The sequence below is a fragment of the Drosophila kikkawai genome, chromosome 3R (assembly GCF_030179895.1).
Source record: "Drosophila kikkawai strain 14028-0561.14 chromosome 3R, DkikHiC1v2, whole genome shotgun sequence".
NCBI classification, from domain to species: Eukaryota; Metazoa; Arthropoda; class Insecta; order Diptera; family Drosophilidae; genus Drosophila; species Drosophila kikkawai.
In genome coordinates, this window is record NC_091731.1 from 15,517,968 (window position 1) to 15,537,241 (window position 19,274).

The following is a 19,274-nucleotide window of genomic DNA, read 5'->3' on the forward strand; positions in this document are numbered from 1 at the left end:
GTGCTTGTGAAGTGCCCGTTCCCGTGCCCCTTGCTGGGCCATACGATTTTTCGGCCCATTGTACGGACGTATCTGGCAGTGACTGCATCTGTCAATTAAACGCTGATTGACTTTGCATTCGCCGGACACGGTCTGGCACACGATGCGTATGATTAACGCTGCTTGTGCCGGTTCCTGCTTTTCGTGTTGTCCCCCAGCAATGATCCCGCCCATCGCCGGCCGCAACTTTCCAGTCTATGCCACGACTCTGGATATTTTGTTTACGGACAAGCTACCACTTTGACAGGGAGCAGAGAAAGAAAATGATATACAATAAATAATTCGATTTTATAAAATAATAAACAATCTATTTGGTAAGCTTATGGTTTTTTTTGTTAGATGAATATAAAATTCCAAATATATTTATTAAAAGAGGTAAATAACTTTCTTTTGAATTTATGTAAAACCTTGACTTTGAATTAAGCAAAGATTATACAATACAAAATAAATTAGGAAATCAAAAGTCAACATAGAACCCAGAACCAGACTTGTGTTCTATTTGTTTTTCTCTGTGTCGGTAAGTGTGCTTCATTTACTTGGTTGCGGTCCGACGGGAGTGCTGAAAAATGTTGTGTGGAGCGGATGATGAAAGGGGAGGAGGACCACAAGCAGGAGCAGTTGACGTCCCAGGCCCATTACCCAGAAAAGTAGGCCAAGCGCGTTTGAAGTTGCCAGTGCGTTTATGTGTGTGTGTGTGTGTGTGTGTGTGTGTGTTGGCTGCTATTTTTGTACGCCTCAAGTAGAGTCAGCGGTTCGTTTTCCATCTCTCTCTTTCCCTAACTCCCTCTCTTTCTCTCCATCGCACTGGGACTCCAGCGTCTCCTACACTGCGCCTATTTCCATCTCTCTCTCCCTGGGCTTGTGCCAGTTTTCAGTTTCGTTTCAGCACGCCGTTGGCCACTGTTGCTTCTAACGCACTTCAAACTGCCGCGGCGCTGACCTACTGAGCATTATTAGCCGGCTCACGGCTCAGGACTCACAACTCGAGTTTTGGCCCAAGCGCCGACGTCAGTCAAGCGTCGAAAATCGATAAGCGGCAAAAAGTAAGCGCCCACGAAGAAAGGTTAAGAGAAAGACGCCAAAAGCGAAGTTCTACATACCCTTTGAGGGACGCTTTAATCCTTTTACTTACTCGATATTTATGTAACAGCAAGTCCTATAGAAAAAATCATAGGTACCTTTAGTTTGTTCTATATTCTCGATGTCAACAAATAAATATTTATATTAAAAACCTATTAGCTTGTTAAATAATAAAGAACAAGGTTTTCATATTTTTTATTAAACAATATATTTGTTGTGGTTTAAGTAAATAACAGATTTGTGTTTCAAACTAATAAATTACGATTCTACTAAAGTGAAAAAAATATATAAATAAATTTTAAATTTTATCGAATTTCCTTTTCACTGAACACAAGAGCGCTAACCGCATACATGATTTAAATGGCATTTTTTGTAAACAAAATTTAAACGTACCATAAATATGCATTTTTTATTTAAATAAGCCATTTCAAGGCCCACAAGTCAAGATATATCAATCAATTACTGTAATAACAGTATTTCAATGTATTAATATTTTGATTTTTTTAGATTCATTAGCTTCATAGTTCCCCATTGTGCAGGGTATGCCTCGTCTTTACGGATGGCTTTCTTTTGAACTCAGGCCAAGTCAAGACTTCCTGCTGCCGTCGGAGCTCTTGGTCTTGGTCTAGCCGCATTGACTGAGCTCTGAGCTGTGAGCTCCGGGCCTCGAGGTTGTAGGTTCGAGGTTTCTGGTTGTAGGTTGGTGGCTGTGGCTGCGGCTGTTTGCTGGTGTCGTGTGGCTGCGCCTTTTGACCCACCTAGCCGCCATCGCCACCGACACCGCCCGGCGCCCGACGGCGCCCCACAAGCTCTTAGCCAAATTGCTGCAGCCAAAACAGGGCGAGAGCAACAGAGAGGGTAAACGAGAGAGAGAGAGAGAGAAAGATAAAGAGGGAAACGGAAACGAAATAACTTGTAAACTTGCGGCACGCAATTTGCAATTACTTAGCAAAAGGACATTAACGCATGCAAAGGACAAACGAAATAAAAAAGTAAGGAGCGACACCCCCCAATAATATCTCCTATTGATTTAACAACAATATGGGGGCAAAGAATTCAGACTTTACGCCAGATTGCGTATACGCCGCATGCTTGCTTTTGGTTTTTAAAACGGAGCGCAGATTGCGTATACGCCGCGTATTTCAGATGCGTTCACAAGACAGCATCTAGGCAACTGGTCAAGACTGCGTATACGCCCAGTGTTCTCACAGCTGGCCAACTTGGAGCATTAGGCAGCATAATTACCCGCACTGGCTGGCCAGTCGATGGGCCAGCAAACGATTTCCGCTGCGATTCCGTGGCACTTCATTCACGCACTCCACAAACACAAGCACATGGCACGCACCGCACTCGTTTGTTTGCTCTGCCAATTTTCCCGTTGCGGCCACAATTTTCTTACACACACACTTTTAGCGATTTACGCGCGCATTTTCCGGCTCAGCAACACGCCCGCACGCCACGAAGCTTCTTGGCCAAATGAATTGCCCGCTGGCCAACACCAGCCGCTACTACTCGCAGAGAGAAGCAGTGGCAATGCAAAGGGGAGTCGAGAGGCTCCACCGGAGGATAGCGACTGACTCTCCACGCCCATGCGCATTCGCCGGACACATGACTCCGGAATGCAATGGAGAACGCTCGTCGCTCGCAATATTTACCATTTGAAGCTGCCAGGCGGTCTTTCATTCAACTGTCAGATTGTGGGAGAGACGCTGAGAGCGCAAGCTCCACAGCACATAGACGGTGGTTAAAGAGCTTTCAAAGGGGGTTCCTAAAGTGTTCCATTTGATTTAAAGTATGTTTCATATGGACTAGTGCAGTGCTTTTATTATTAATGACATAAAATTAGCATTTTAACACTAGCAATTTTCAAAATTATCGCTATCCAGATTCAGATCAGTTTCATTCGGCTTATAACTATAATTATTTCATTATTAATGATGATAATACAATTTGAAATACTGCGTACATTGATGGTTAAAGAATGTAAAGGTGTGTGCTCGACTGTAAGATACCCGGTGATTAGGAAAAGCTACCAATATTTTTATATCAATACTGTGCCGATAAAGCGATATTCTGTTTGATATATTCGACCAATATAATCCGCTGAAAATATTAATTCTGTATAATAATACATATCAATAAATAACTAGTTATTTGAATGATCAATATCTGTGTTTTCCATATTTTAAATTCGAATATATGATGAACATCCTAAAATTTTTCATTAACCTGTTTAAACTATTTAAAATGAAGTTGTACTTTCGTGATCAAAACTCTAATTATGGAATTGCCAATTACATTTTGATAAGTATACCTGAAAAGAAGAAGAGGTTTATTGATGTAATTATATACAATTAAATTAGAGGTGCTATTTTTCACGCTATATATACTCCCTGATCAGGCACTGGTTCACCCACTCGGTGAGGATAAACCAAAATGGACCGCAATCATTCAGGGAAAGGAAGACTTCTGATCCTCATTTGCTATTTTAGCTATTCATTGCAAGTCCGATACGAATTCGTTATGGAGGATGAAAAGGTATTTTCGGACTGCGAACCTATGCCGCCAGGATCTCGGAATGCAAGCGGACTCTTCGACTTCTCCCAATCGACTTTCACTATGGATGAGAATGGAATATATATTGAGGGAAATGTGACCTCCGTGTGGAATGTACACCCTAGAGATGTTGTTAAGGTAATTACAAATAACTAAGAGAGGCAAATATAATTTACACGATCCACGATCCATTTTAGGCGGAGTTATCTCTTTCATACTTTGACCGTGGGTCTTGGGTGCCGACCATACTGAATTTGGCTCCTAAGGACTTATGCAAGGTGCTCTACGACAAAAAGCAATACTGGTATATTTACTGGTTTAGCCACGTCACAAATGCAGAGGATGTGAAGGATAAATGCCTTTATTACGGAGTATGTACTATTATTCTTTGTACTTTAAAGTTTATTTTATTATTATTTATTCTTTACAGACAACATTTATTTTTGAACCATTTTATTTCAACATATTCCTTGGCCTTGATATGCCTCTGAGAGGTGGGCGTTATCTGATTAACATTGGGCTAACTGCCCACGATCCAAATGGTATCAAGCGCGAAGACACGATTTGCATGGGAATGCGCGGTGATTTGAATAAGATTCTATAATCTCGGCAGTAATGTTCTCTTTCAATTAAAAATCCTGGCTAATGCTTTCAAATGCTGACCCCAGAAATGCCGGCATTTGCTGCTCAGGCAACCAACAAACCGCCTGCGCCTGCTCCGTTGTCCACGGCAACCGATGGCAACGATAAATAAATTCCCAGGTGTTTGGTGCGCCTGGCGCTGGCTGCTGGGGGTGGGTTGTGGGCTATGGGTGTCATGCGGCAAGCGGCAGGTGGTGTCCTGTCCGCTCACCTGGGCTCCAGTGACCGAACAGTCGTCGGTTGGCAGCGCCACCGCAAGGCAGCCGTAGGAATCAAAGTAACAAAAAGCGTGGAATGCGCCAAGTTTTCCCGAGCAGGAGGAGGAGGAGTAGGAGGTGCACCTGCCCCAACGCTGTGGGATGGGGGTCAGGTGTCAATCAAGGCGGCACATCAATCCAGTCGGAAATCGAACCCAGCAAACCATTAAAACGTAGCCAAAACTCGAGGCAAGCGTCAAAATTCAAAGTTTCACCACTGGCGTTTTCGGGGCAGTTCTAGATAAAAACTACAGCAAGACACACACGTATATTCCAGTCCCCAAAAAAGTTCTAAACTGATTTTTTCCACAAGCATCAAACTACACCTCAAAAATAAATATAACGCCAACCTTCTTGAGCCGCGGAAAAAGCGCAACAACATATACGATTACGATAACAGAATGTCGGCAGCCGGAGAGAACGAGAACTCTGATGAGGAGTACTATGTAGACGAGTCCTTCGAGGAGGACTCGCAGTCCGAGGTTGAGGAGCAGGAGGAGGAGGTAGAAGACGAGCAAGTGGATGAGGAGGAGCTTGAGGTGGATGAACAGGAAGCAAACACCGTTCTGCTGGAGGAGAGCGACACGCAGAGCGAGAGCGATGTGGAGGCCGAGTTCCTGCGTGGCAACGTAAGTCCACCTCGCCAGGAGCTGACCATATCGCAGTTCAGCTTTAACACACCTTCCGCGCCGCACCCACAGCCGCACGCCCGTCGCCAGCAAATGGTGACCGGCCGTTCGACCGGAGGCTTCAACCGTGATCGTATGATGACCTACCCGAGCTCTTCGGACGATGAGGAGAGCCAGGTGGTCATCACCAAGACGGTGGCCGAGGTAAATCAACTCAGTCTGTGCTTAGACACGGCCCAGGACGATGAGATGCCATCGGTGCGCACTCTAATGCCTGGCAGTGCCCATGCACAGACTGCTGATGATGATGACGACGACGATGTCGAGGAGGTCTACGAGCTAGAAGAGGTTGAGGAATACGAAGAGGAGGAGGAGCTAGAGGAGGACGATGACGGAGCCCAAAGTGATGGCACCATGGCATCGAACCATGGTCGGCAGGAGGCCGACGAGGAGAGCGACGAGGATGAAGCCACTGATGTGGAAGTGGAACAGCTCGAGGAGGATGAGCCAGTTGTCCCTGTTGCGAAGGAGAAACCTCCGCTGCCGCAGGAGGATCTCGTTTCGCTGGTGGATGCCAGTGACAATAGCAGCGAGTATAGTGTTACCACCATTGGCATGGCTGGTGCAGAAACAGACGTTACCCTGGCGGATGCTTCTCCAAGGTTCCAAAAGCAGGTGAGTCTGGAAATCGAAATAAGAGTGTTGTAGTTACAAAAGACCTAACCTTTTTTTTACTTTGTAGCAACCTGACGCCAGCACAGAGCCTGTTACAGTGATGGAATCCAAGATTGAGAAAGAGGAGCACGAGAAGCTTCCCGTTGCGGAGCCGCTAATGCAACTGAATAACTTCCTGGACAGTAGCGAAACCGACGATGTCCAAGAGCCGGATGAGGCCACCGTAAGGTATCTGGAGAAGCAGATGACGCAAATGTCAGAGATGATCATGAAGACATTCCGGATCAATGGCGGAGCCACTAATAGTCAGGCCTTTGAACAGCTGGCCAGGGCCACGGAGTTAATGCAGCAGCATAGCCGTAGACGCGAGGACAGCGAGTCGGAGGTTACATCGATAACGGAATCTGCACTGACCAGTGCTCGTACCTGTGGCGGCGAAAAATCCCCCATGAGAATGCGCTATCAGCGCTCTCAGGAGTCAATAATCACACGATCGTCCAAAATACCCAGGCCCAAGTGCAGATGCCCCTCGGAATCTGAGCTTCGGGAGCAGGAGCAGGAAATGGGCCAAAGCTTAGGCGTAGATGAGGAACTACTGGATCCTGGCATGCAACTCGGTATGGGAATGGAGCAGGGCTTTCTCATGGACGAGTGTGGGCAGGGGGATGGTCTGATGCGGCATCCACCTCAGGGAAGACCGCCGGCGTTTAATAGGCGCGCGACTAGTAGCACTCCGAGCAGCTTCAATAGTGACGGAGGCCAGTATCCCATGAACGTGTCGCGTTCCCGCTGCTCCAACGAGAAGTTCAAGTGAGTATTTCCCTATTCCTACTCAGATATCTTAATCTAGCTTCAATATATTCCTCTGTGACAGTTACAAGAACTTGGGCCGAAAGAGCTTTACCTTCACCAATGTCCAGGTGCGAGAGATCGAGCGTCAGAACCAGATCCTTCTCCGAAAGATGATGACTGTGAAGCCCACGGCCACCATCAAGGCAAGCACCAGCTCCCTGAAGATAGGCTCAAACGCACCCGAGGTGAGTTCTACCAAAGGAAATGGTCCTCGCAGAATTAATTATTTATATCCCGTCGGCAGCGTCAACCACCGCCGGCGCCGCGACTCACCAGCGCAGCTGTGAACCGAAAGAAGTACCAGCGACAGATCGATCTGGACAACGACGTGCTCAAGCGGAAGCTGGAGGCCATTGGCACCCGGCGCTCGCAGTTCAAGTGACGTCTCCAACTGTGTTCATTGTATGTTTTAGAAGTGTTTAATGGGAATTTACAAAATTAAAATTTATTGCAAGTTAAGAAATGTGAAGAAAACTCTGTATAAACTTAATATAATTAATGGGCGTCTAGAAATCTTAAGAAAGTTGTAAAATATTAAGACTTAAGACAAAAATTGTTCTTAATCCAGGAGTGAGAAATATAATAATCTTTTACATAAATACCTAAGATTAAAGTTAAACTGTAAACTGTAAAATTGCAAAACTATTTATAAATGGAAGGGGTTAAATCCAACAAAGATGAGCAAACCATAAAATTCGAAAAACTGTATAAAGAAATTTAAAAATTAGTCTTAAGCTTACAGAGTCACCTCGTTGATCTTGGTTAAAAAGGTTTCGCCCAAGGCCTTGACTGCCTTGAAGGCAGCATCACCATTCTGCTCTTTGAACTCCTCCTCATTCTGAAGCTTCACTTTCTCGCGCTTCTCCAAATCCCGATAGATGACCTGACCAATCTGAAAGGGAATAGTAATCTAATTAATTTGTTTCACAAATAAAAAAAAGGTTTTCTACTCACATAAACATCGATGGCGGCGTACATCAGCTGGTTCTCGTCCAGCGGAATGACATGCCACTTGCTCATCCTAACTTTCTTGCTCTTGTCCATGGCCTTCTTGGCTATGAAATTGGCCAAACGCTCCAGGCTCCAGCGTCCGCCCGTCTCGCAGATCTCATTGCACCACACGCCCAAATCCACGCATTTCTCGATCAACGGTTCAGCGGACACCTCGGGAAAGTCGCGGGCCAATTTACGGAAATCCCTAAAAGTAAAGAGGTTTTATAGATTTACCAAAAAACAATATTTTCAATGAATATACTAACGCTTTTATGTTGACACCGTGCAAGCGAACCTTGGGATGATTGATGAGGGCCACCAGGGCCGCGGGCAGCTTCTTCAGGTTGCTCAACTGGTAAACGTAGCAGCATTTTTCATCCACACATATCTGGATGACGGAGGACTTGCCGGGTCCGGTTTGAAAGGAGAAGGGCCACTCCATGTCAAAGGCCATGGGAACCACATCCTCCTTTTGCTTCTCTACCCATTGCCTAAGGATTCATAGAGGCCTTTAATAGTTATTAAAGTTCTTCTAAAAATTATTTAATCCCTTTCTATAGACTTACATTACATCGTCCGCAGAGGCGGCTATATCCTGGTTTTCCGTGTAGTACTTGATGGCTCCCTTGTACTTGATAAATGGCAACTTTACGGGTTCTTCCTTCTCCGGTGATGCAGGCCCGTCCTCCGCCATGGAACGGGTGCTCCTGGTGGTCCTGGAGCTCCGCCGCTTGGGTGGATTTTCGATCTCTGCCGTTTTCTTCTCCTCCTTCTAATTATCCATACCAAATTACTGTCTAAGTTTTAGAGAAAGAAGAAAGTGCTTGTGACTTACCAATTCTGGAGTATCGAGATTCTTTCGCTTGACCGCCGCCGGCCTCCCCCTCTTGCTCTGCTTCGGAGTAGTATTTTCTTCGGCGTTTTCCTTGTCCTTCAACTGGGCGGATTTAGGGGTTTCCTTCTTGGCTTCTTTGAGCGACGTTTTGGGCGTTCCCTTTTTAACGGCCGCTTTCGTCTACAAAATCAAATGAAATATTATTTAACCATTTAAAGCAAGACTTAATTCACTTACCTGCTCGGGCATTTCATTGGCCTTTGTTTTAATTGGCATTTTAATTAAGTATTTGTCCATCAGACGAGTTCTTTGTATGTTTTTCTTCGTTGTTTTGTTTATTTATGATTCCCGCCAAAAACATTAGGTGGCTGTATTGCGGAAATACCAAATTTAGCTATTGAACATATAGTGATTCAATGTTAGCTATTTTCCCGCTAGCTCTTATGTAGCTAAAAAAGGGCCGCACTGGTCGCACTATTTCGATGAAATTAGCCTTTAAAAACCTTAATGAATTCTTTACAAGCTATTTTAAAAGGCTTTCCGGAGCCTTTTCATAGAAACTTTAGTTTTCCTGCCCGCCGGCGGAGCGCTGAAAAATTGCTTACGTACAGTCTGGCTATTTCAGTGTGACCAAATGCCGTGCAGGGGAATATCCGCTTATATTCCAACGAATTTCTAACACTGCCGGCAAACACATTTATTAAACAATTTTAATTTAACTTGTTTATGTTTTATATTCCACAATCGCATAACACCGCATAATTATGTCCTCGGCTGTGGTATCCACACACTATATATCCGAGAAGGTGGCCCGCGTGCGCTGGCTGCCGGAAGCCCTGCAGCAGAGCGAGCGGTTCGTGACCGGCAGTTGGGACATGGACAAGAATTTCGTCCGGCTCTGGAAACTACAGTCGAACCAGCATGTCAGCGCCACGGGTGGTGATGATGTGGAACAGATACCCCGCTGCATGGACAAGGTGGCGATGGAGGATGATGTGACCGCCGTGGAGTTTGTGGACAACAACACGCTGGCTGTGAGCTGTGCTGATGGTGAGTTTTGGGGATTGTCTACCCTCTGAGTAGGTCTCTAAAAGTATCATTATGTCCAAACACAGGTCATCTCAGTTTAATGAACGTGCAGCGAGCGGTGGAGGAGGATCAGGTGCAGCGCGTTGCTCGAAGCGGCCAACTGCACTGCTTCCAGCGCAGCCAGGAGCCAGCTCCTTGCACCGACATTGCCATCTACGGCACGGATATTGCTACCACCGGCGAGGATGGATGCGTAAACATCGTCTCCGCCGAAAATATCCGTCTGGTGAAGCGCACCATAGAGGCGGACAGCATGGCATTGTTCTCGCTGTGTTACGTTAGCCAGCAGGAGCTGGTTGCTGCCAACCGCATGGGAGTAGTACGTATGTTGGACGCCCGTCTAGCCACAGAGGCGCAACCCAACATCGGCCTCATGCTGCCCTGCCGAGATGACAAGTCCTCGAACTTTGTCTCATCGATCACCACACATCCCAGCCAACAACACATACTGCTGTGCGGCAGCGAGGAGGGTACAATAACGGTGTGGGATCTGCGCAACCTGGAATACCCAGCATCCTATATTAGTGCCCACGACAGTCCCGTCAATGAGATTGGCTTCCATCGCCAGGACACCACCAAGCTATTCACCGCTTCCGAAACGGGAGAGGTGTGGATGTGGTCTGAGAACCGGGCCTACGGAGGCGATGCCAACTGGAAGGATGGGAACAGCCCCTGGTTGAGCGGCGACCGGGTTCGTGCGCTGATCAATGTGGAGGGCGTCATCACCGGCACTCGCAAGGCTATGAATTCCTTTGATGTCCATGGCAGTCGTTTGGTCTGCGGTGGAGACACTGAAGCCGTTTACATAGTCGATAATATCGCCTGAATGGAATACGTTTTGTAAATTATTTTCGTACAATATATTAGAACTGGCCGTTAGTTATATGTGTGCACTTTTGATTTGTTTTTAGTCGTACATTCTTTTTTTAGCCATTCTGGAATAAAGGTTGATGGTAAGTAAATGCGGTTGGAATAGAGGAAGATATTGGACATTATTTAAATATTTTTCAAGGAGTTAATTCTAGTGTAACTACCAGGGGTTCCAAAGAACTCGCACTGCATTTTAAGATTAAATAAACTTTGGAACTCAGATATTCGTATATCCTTGCATTCAAATCCACAGAGATCTCTATTGCATCACTTGAGAAATACCATATAATGACACAACTTTGGAACAATTGTTTTTGTGTACATCCTAACTCTCTACAAAAACATTCGATATCAAAAAAGGTTTTTTGCATTTTTTAAAGGATAAATGTCCCGAAATACTCTCGCGGCGTTTTATTTAATTTATTTTCCGATTTTGTATCAAAATTGGAAGTCAAAACGCCGATTTTTGACTACAAAATAAAGTTCATTTGTTAAAGAAAAAATATAATAATTAAAAAAGCCGGACGTGAGTACCTATAGAATTAGTTATGTTCCAAATTTCGAACCGATTGGTTTAGTAGATTTTGAGTTATCGTATACAATTTTTAAAATTGCATTGGGAGAGCGCATTAAACTTTGTTATTTTCATACATAAAACACCAAACTACCTTCGTCCCTTACCCCTTACCTTACTCCCCCAATCCCCTTAGCACAATTTAGACATTCTTTAAAATGTTATATTTGATTTTATTTCGGTATACGCAAAATTGGCTTAAATCAAAGCACCTGTCTTACATTTAGGCCTACAAACTATAATTAATTATATTTCATTATGTGTTTTATGTATGTTTTGGGTGCTGCTGTGTGGTTGGTCGTCTCAAGACTCGAACTCCTTTCTGTCCGTACTTAAATCCTATTTCGTTGGCTAATTTGGAATAGATTTATGCGTGTTTTTTCAACTACATTATTATACCATGAATACACTAACTTGGACTAAATATTATTATTATTCTAGCGACATGTAATAAATACATTATTTATATTTACAGTGTTGCCCTAAGGCCTACATTTGTTTGCTTCTCCACGATCCAGCTGAAATTTCAATTTGAGCATTTTTATCTGCATTTGGGACCTAGGAAAACGTTGTCGGGGTCTCCGCAGAAGTAGTTATTGCTTGGAAATCTATTAGAAAATGTCTAGAATGCGATACCAGAAAACATTTTATAAGTTACATTAACTTTTGGACACTTTTTTAATAGAATTCAAAACCATACAAATTTCTATGACACTCCTGTATAAGTATAAATTTAAGCATTTTAGAGGAACCCAAATATTTGTTTTATCAATGTGTAATATATCCATGGGATTATCTTGTTGGAATATCAGAATATATTTTAACTTGCATGTTTTTCTTAATTTTTCTTCAGTTTTCAGATTCAGTTAAGCCCTACTATGTTTAATTACCTCAGAGCTAGTACCTGGTAGATACTACCTATATATTAAATCATTATTCATTCTCTTGTGGATCCCTCAGATTCAAGGCCCCCTACTAGTAGAATCGCTCGAACTTGGGCGGCTTATTGAGTGCGCAGAAATAATACCCTGAATAGTTTTGTGTGGCTCCGGGTGGAGTGTAATCGCCGATGCTGTAATTCCCGTAGTCATAGTTGCCCATGTGGGCGGGGTGGTGGTGATGATGCTGGTGGTGCACATGATGGGGGTGGGGGTGGGCGTGCGGATGTGTGTGCGGGGGGTGGTAATGCTGGAAACCGCCTGCACTGCGTGGCTTTTGTCATGTAAGGAGGCTGTTGCCCCCACCACCAACTCCGCCACTGCCAGCAGCTCCTGCTCCAGCTCCAGTTCCACCATTGCTTCCACTACTGCCATTGTTGTTATTATTGCCATGGACGCGCATGTGCCGATTCAGATTTCCCGATTGCGAGAATCTATGGTGGATGGAAAGCAATTAATTAAAGTACAATTTTCATTGGTAGTTGAAATATTCTATTCATTTTTGTGGGCAAACTAAAGCTTACTAATTTAATTAATTTATATATATTTATTTATTTATATGTAATTTAATTATATCTTTATTTAAATTTAAAAATGTATCTTGTTTTTTATATTGCCTTCTAAAATTTATTTTTGAACTGTCTACATTTGCTGTTACTTTATTATATTATTTATTTGAAGGGATTCTAAAATATTTTTCGATGTTATTTCTATTCTAGAATATTTAATTTATGTTCAGAACATTTAGGAATATTTAAAGAAGCTACTTTAAGCCGACTTAAAAATGTATTTATGACTTTATGCATCCCTTCACTGGAATGACAATTATATTGTCTTAGTACTGCCCATTGTTCTAACAAATAATTGAGTTGGAAAAGCTCGTCTTAACGGAGCCTTCTTTCTCCGAAGGACTTACCTGAGCAGGCAGAGCTTGCACTGGTAGGGCTTCTCGCCACTGTGGATGCGCAGGTGCTTGGTGAGAGTGCTGCTGTCCGAGAAGGACTTCTTGCAGGAGGAGCAGCGGTACGGACGCTCGCCGGAGTGGGTCCGCATGTGCGTGGTGACGCTGGAGCTCTGCGAGAAGCGCCGGTCGCAGATGGGGCAGCGGAACGGCTTCTGGCCGGTGTGTGTGCGTACGTGGGCCGTCAGATTGGCGGCCTGCGAGAAGCTCTTGTTGCAGTCGGGGCAGCGGTACGGCCGCTCGCCGGAGTGCGTCCGCAGGTGCGTCTTGAGCGTGCTGGGACGGGCGTAGGTCTTGCCGCAGAGCCGGCACAGGTTCGGCTTCATCTCCCCCCCACTGCTGCCTTCGTCTTCGGGATCTTCGTTGCTGTCCTCCTCATCTTCGAAAGCGGACAGACTCAGGCCGAGAGCGGCTGCCTGGTAGCTGGTGGGACTCTTGTGGGGCGGCGTGTATCCCTGGTTGGCCACTCCTGTTGGGTAGTATCCACCCAGGGCAGAACTGGCTGGCGGCGAAGGTGACTCCTTCTCGCCCACGGTGAGCGGAGCCAGGGAGCCCAGGCCCGACGGAGCTGGTGCCCGGAAATCCGCCGTAAAGGAGTATGTGGCGGAGGTGGGATAGTGGCCCGGACTTAGGAGTGGCGGGGAAAGAACGTTCACAGCTGCTGCAGCCGCCGTAGAGGAGTTGCTGGGCGGTGTCCAGTTCATCTGGGAGCACTGCATCGGCACCCCGTTGCCATCGGCTGCTCCGTAACCGTGATGCATCGTCATGTTCATGCTGACGTTAACACTCATGCTGGGATACATGGCCGCCGTCGGGGGCGGAGGAGGCGGAGCACTCCCAGCGGTCTCGTAGTAGCAGGCTGCCGCATTGCCTCCTCCGCTGGAACCTCCGTTGCTGCCGCCGTTGTTACCGCTGCCGCCTTGGAGGAGAGAGTTGCCACCATGCGATGCCTGGGCTTGGGATTGCTGCTGGAGCTGCTGGTGCTGCGAGTGCATCTGGCCGTGATTGTGGGAGTTGGGCGATATGAGCATCTGGTGGGGATGCACCGTGTACGAGAGCGAAGCCTGATGCGGATTTCCGGCGGCGAAGTTATAGGAGGCGCCACACGGCGAGAAGGGAAATAGGCTGGGCAGCGGATCGATGTCCAGTGGCGGCAGGCCGGGAAACGTGGAGGCCATCTCGTCGGTGCTCCAGTAGCTGGGATTGCCCGATGAGCCTCCGCCGTTGTTGGTACTCCCGTTGCCGCTGCTCGCCGGCGGTGTGGTGTTGATCTGGATGTGGCCGCCTCCGATACCCACGCCCACTTCCACTCCAACGCCCACTCCAATTGTGGGATCGAAGCAGCCGCCGCAGTCGAAATCGCTGCTGGTGAGCGAGGAGATAGGCAAAGCGGTGTTGCCCTGGCAGGATAAGCAGCCGACGCAGGAAGCGGCGCACTCTTGCTGCACAACCGGAAACGGAAAAGGAAGACCAACGGGATTCAGTTAAATTGACAATGAAATGAAAAACATCCTTTTAAAGTAAATATTAAACTTTATGTGGAATCCACAATTATTCTTCTAATTAAACTTATTTTTCTGTGCTATATGACTTGTTCCAAACATTTACGACACGATATCTTTGTTTTAACCGGAGAATTAACGGAAACCTAATGAGCAAAATTATTTTACAGAAAAGAAACCAACTTTATATAAAAGATTATGAATATCAATACAACAAATCTTTAAAAAACAAAAGGAAAAACAAAGGTTTTAGATCAGATGTCGAAGGGATAGCTTCTAAGATCTGGTTAAAAATTAAGTAATTTAATTTTCATAGTCCGGAAAATACCGATAAATGATTTTTTAACTCTGTGCAACTAGCACAACCGAACGCGACACTTTTTCCGGAGAGATTGAACGCCTTTTAACAGGGATACCAGGACTCACCTGGGGGCTGTCCAGCGCCAAGCCGAACAGGGGATTGTTGGGCACATAGCCCGTCTCTGGTTCCACAGGACCGCCGTTTGAGACATCGCACGATATGTACATAGCTCCACCCTCTTGGTCTTCCAGGGAATCTGCGCAGCCAAAAAGAACAGCAACAAAAAACAACGTTTTAGCCACAAACAGAGCAGAGATGCTCATCAGCTCGTATCCCACGGATACATTTCGCATGCGGATACAACCACTGTGCGCTTAGCTCCGCCCCTCGATACACACAGAGAGACCGCCATTTGCTTTGCTCTCTCGAGTCGCAGCGATTTTGTATCTGTGTTGCTGCATCTGGGAACAGGGGGTATGGGTATGGTATTGTATGTGCTTTAACTCACCCAGAATTATGTTCAGGAGTTTGGAACCCTTATATAACAATCCCATGACATGACTCCAGTTCTGGAACGTGTGGACTCAGCGCTCGGGTCTTTGTTTCTGCTTTTTCTACGCTTCATCTTGATGCGTTAGCTGCCAACTGCAAGGCGAGAGAACAATATTTCCAGGTTACCTTCTGCTCATTGCGTAGTTTTTAGTAAATCAATACACCCAAAGCTTTCAAATTGCACAATTATTTTGAAATGCCCAACATATAGGGCATCGGGTTAAGAACTTATTTGAAACCTTATTTTAAAGGGGTATAATTATACAATTTTATTCTTGTGTCTATAAATTTAACAAGAAAATACATGAAAATTTAAGGACACTATTTCCAAAGGAGAGGTACATAGATTCCAAATAGATATAGGAATTTTAAAACATTTGTAATGAGAGTTATCCATAGGTCGGTCACTCAGAATGAGGTCCTATTCTATTAATGGAACAAGTAGCAAAAAAATTGTAATTTAGAAATTTTAGCATTAAAGGAGGAAATATTAAGGGGTTGAAATTGAGAATGCCGTTAAATCAATCAAAACTTTAGTTTTCTATGAAAAAATGAGTCATTCAAAAACGTATTATTCGGTTTTTAAATGAATTATTGTTTAAATGTTTAGCCTGGAAGTTATACAACAAAATCGAATATTGGACTCGTTTATAATATTATGGTTCGTTTGTATTCTATATAGTATGTATAAATTGTAACCTATTTTATAATAACCATTTATAACCATATAACCATTATATTTAACATTGTTAATTATCAATTATCCCAAGTTAAATTCTTTAGACTATTTTTAGATCGGATTAAACTATACTAATTTTATTTACTACTCAATTTTGTAATATATAACCTCATTCTTCTAACTATTTTTTTAGATTATTTTTTTTCTATTATTAATTACGTTTTTAATTAAAACAAATCTCGAGTAAATTTTTTTCTTAATCATGTATTTCAACAATATTAAATTTTTGTAATATGACAAGTTCATTTAGCAAGGAATTAAGGATCTAGCGGATCATTAAAAGAAAGGGGTTTTAAAAACTATTCGATTATTTAGAATTCAGGAAAGTTGATGATCACTTATTAATATTTTGAATATGTTTTTTACGATAAATTAATTATATATCCAGTATATGTTTGTGGTATTCCAGTATTTATATACAAATTAATTTTTTGTTAGCACCTTGTAGATAAATTCACGTATTTCATGATCTGAAGAACACCAATAAACCAGAACTTCACTATTCTTCACTTTTTTTTTATATATTTTTATAATTTTTTCTTTGAAGATTTAATATTAAAACAGGACGATCGTTGTTTCTCGATTGGATATTGATTTGGTTCTGGAACTGTTGTGCAAACTTTGAGTTTTCGATCTGAGTGCGGGGCAAGAAGCGACTTTTGGCGACGAGCATAAGACGGCGACTAATTGTCAGTTCCAGCTCGAGACACCTCGTCCCAATATCGACTGACATATCGGCAGAGCGGCAACAAAGCGACAACCACAGAGGAAGAAGCAGGGCGCAAAAAAAAAATACTCACTTAATTATAAACAAGCGACAAAAGGGCGCAAAAGACAACGCAGCAGCGGCAACAATCTCACTCGCACTCACACCCAATACCCAGATATAATGACACAAGTACCCAGCACTACACATGCAAGACCCTTGCCCAGAGCAGCCCTCTCCGGGGGTATAGAATGCCCTGCACTGTCCCACAGTCATACCCACTCCAGATCCATCCACCACCACAACAACGTTGCCGTCATCGTTGTCGGCCAACCAATGCGCTCCGTCTACCGGCTTTTGCGGCCACTACCCCTCAAGTACCGAGTACCCCGCTCCGACTGCCGATCCCGCCCAGTCCCAGTCCCAGACCCAGTCTCGAGCCCATTCATACGTAGCCGGCAACATCGGAGCAGCAGCAGCAACATCAGCGGCAGCAGTTTTCAGTAGTTTTTATTTGTCACCCAATATCTTTACAGCTCGACATCAGATATCAATGAGAGGGGTGTGAAGGGGTACACTAATAATAAAGCTGATATTTTATATACATAATTACAACTTAAAAGAGCTGGGTCCTTGGAAAAGTAGTCTGCCCTGAGGGTACCATAAGCTTATGGCAATACAGTTGTTAGTTTCTGAATTAATTCATTTAAATATTAAATATTTTTGCAGTATAATTTTCTATTTTTTAATATGGGAAAAATTTTAATTTCACTTAAGAATTTCCTGTTTCTGTGGTTCTCTAATCTTTAATTTGTTTTTAATTTGTCTTCACCACATGAGGCGTTTTTTCTCTCAGTGCAAGGGCTATCCGGGGGCGTGGGCAGGGGTAGTTGGTGCGGACTGGCTGACAACCATTGATCGTCTTCGACGGCATTCTGCTTCCTTTGCTCCATTCCTTTTGTGGTTAAATGCGACAGTCCATCAGGCTGAGTCGGCAACCCCCTGACTTGACTGCTTCTGTAACTCGTAAGTATCTTTGTATCTGCTGGCTACATGGGTGTATCTGCTTCTGTGTTGCCTTTAGCTGTATCTCTGTAAATGTATCTGTATCTGCCGGTGCTTATTCTCGTTTGTAGCTCGGCCAATGACGACTGTCTATCGATCGATGCTCTTGTAGCCGGCCGACAATTGCAAATAGTTTTGAATGTTATTTGATAGTTCGATTTGTGGTTGCCGCAGAAATATCAGGAAAACGAAGACAAGCCAGATGGAAAGGCGATGGAAAATGATGAAACGCTAATGCCCCGCTAGAGATATAGCAAGAGATTTAGGCCCCAAATCCGAGTAATTCCCATTAAGCTGAAAAAGTTCACACGCCTGAAAAAAGTTTTTGGCCGAATTGGCCAAACCAGTTGAGTGTAAGGGCTTGCAAAGATCGCTCACACACGCACATCGATGTCTGGTTACCCAGATATCCAGCTATATCCCCTGTATCGGCTTACCTTAACGATGGGAATTTCAGGTCAACCCCAGCCAGCGTCGTGTGTGTTAAAATCAGATCGATAGCTATAGTCCGATCGGATCCGAACCAGTTTTATATATTTTTTTTTTTTGGTTCGGTCTCGGTATCGGTTTCATGTCAACAACTTGGCTAAGGATCTGAGCCACTCGGCCGTTCTGCTGCCGATTGTCAGATCGGATTAGGATCCGCTGCTCTCGAGGCTAGCTGGTAGCCAAGTCAATCCGGGTATCAATAACAATTAAGAGAGCTCTCTCAGGTGTGTTCAGGTGTCAGCTGATCAAACGCCCTCGACTGACCGACCACAAGAGTCCTGGAATCAGAGCAGTCGCAACAAATTGAGCCGCTGGATAAATATTTGGCCACCCCCTCCCTTTCTCTCTATTTCTCGTGGACCTGTTATCGCACCAGCCCATCATCCACCTCATCTCGGCCTGATTCCGGACACGTGGAACTGTTTACTCAGAGGCTCATCGGTAGCTTCTGTTTGTTTTGCGTATTTAAAATGACAAACAATGGCAGGACATGATCCTGGCGATGCCAATCCCGCCCTGCGATTCCCATGTTGCCACCAGCAACCAGCAACCAGAGTATTTCCACTCATTCTCATTTGGCGTTATATGCTCGGTGTGTTTCTTCGCCTTTGCTGTTCTGTTGTATTCCGTTGTGTATTGGCGAGGCTTCGAAAATCAATGAAATACTTTTCGGGTGGCATTGATGGGGCTTCCCCGGGTTTTGGCTGCGCTTTGCTTTTTTATGCTGGCTGCCACTCACTCGGGCGGGAGTCATTCAACATGTTAATGCCATTCGGTCATATTAGAAGGCGGCTGAAATGAGCTGAACCAAGTCGGGGAAGTCTCAGGGAGTTGGAGAGCCATTTTTTGCTTATTTATTATACCCTTGCAGGGTATTATAATTTCAGTCAGAAGTTTGCAACGCAGTGAAGGAGACGTTTCCGACCCCAT

The 19,274-nt window shown here is 44.6% G+C and overlaps 6 protein-coding genes across 7 annotated transcripts in view; 3 read left to right on the forward strand and 3 right to left on the reverse strand.

Moving 5' to 3' along the window:
* LOC108084294 (patj homolog) overlaps positions 1-2,578 on the reverse strand; it is a 28,819-nt gene extending 26,241 nt beyond the window's left edge. For both annotated transcript variants that reach the window (XM_041777622.2, XM_017180457.3), the window contains exon 1: positions 2,365-2,578. The gene's annotated coding sequence lies outside the window, so the exon portion shown is untranslated. The remainder of the gene's footprint in view (positions 1-2,364) is intronic.
* Positions 2,579-3,642: 1,064 nt separating this feature from the next.
* Positions 3,643-4,344, forward strand: LOC108084006 (uncharacterized). The gene is made up of 3 exons (XM_017180019.3): positions 3,643-3,813; positions 3,873-4,046; positions 4,106-4,344. The coding sequence occupies exons 1-3, from the start codon at positions 3,643-3,645 to the stop codon at positions 4,277-4,279; spliced, it is 519 nt and encodes a 172-aa protein (XP_017035508.2). The 3' UTR covers positions 4,280-4,344.
* Positions 4,345-4,758: 414 nt separating this feature from the next.
* On the forward strand, positions 4,759-7,204 carry hmw (hemingway). The gene is made up of 5 exons (XM_017180460.3): positions 4,759-5,203; positions 5,276-5,878; positions 5,946-6,688; positions 6,753-6,915; positions 6,975-7,204. Exons 1-5 carry the CDS (start codon positions 4,976-4,978, stop codon positions 7,110-7,112), a joined length of 1,875 nt encoding a protein of 624 aa, XP_017035949.1. The 5' UTR covers positions 4,759-4,975; the 3' UTR covers positions 7,113-7,204.
* Positions 7,149-8,937, reverse strand: WRNexo (WRN exonuclease). Its single transcript, XM_017180461.3, has 6 exons — positions 8,796-8,937; positions 8,559-8,738; positions 8,290-8,495; positions 7,990-8,214; positions 7,685-7,928; positions 7,149-7,622 (listed from the first exon to the last, which is right to left on the reverse strand). Exons 1-6 carry the CDS (start codon positions 8,853-8,855, stop codon positions 7,467-7,469), a joined length of 1,071 nt encoding a protein of 356 aa, XP_017035950.1. The 5' UTR covers positions 8,856-8,937; the 3' UTR covers positions 7,149-7,466.
* A 272-nt stretch (positions 8,938-9,209) lies between these two features.
* Positions 9,210-10,542, forward strand: Nup43 (Nucleoporin 43kD). Its single transcript, XM_017180051.3, has 2 exons — positions 9,210-9,608; positions 9,674-10,542. The coding sequence occupies exons 1-2, from the start codon at positions 9,323-9,325 to the stop codon at positions 10,471-10,473; spliced, it is 1,086 nt and encodes a 361-aa protein (XP_017035540.1). The 5' UTR covers positions 9,210-9,322; the 3' UTR covers positions 10,474-10,542.
* Positions 10,543-11,240: 698 nt separating this feature from the next.
* Positions 11,241-16,748, reverse strand: gl (glass). The gene is made up of 5 exons (XM_017180081.3): positions 16,526-16,748; positions 15,302-15,438; positions 14,919-15,049; positions 12,946-14,432; positions 11,241-12,463 (listed from the first exon to the last, which is right to left on the reverse strand). Exons 2-5 carry the CDS (start codon positions 15,345-15,347, stop codon positions 12,310-12,312), a joined length of 1,818 nt encoding a protein of 605 aa, XP_017035570.3. The 5' UTR covers positions 15,348-15,438; positions 16,526-16,748; the 3' UTR covers positions 11,241-12,309.
* Positions 16,749-19,274: the final 2,526 nt, after the last annotated feature.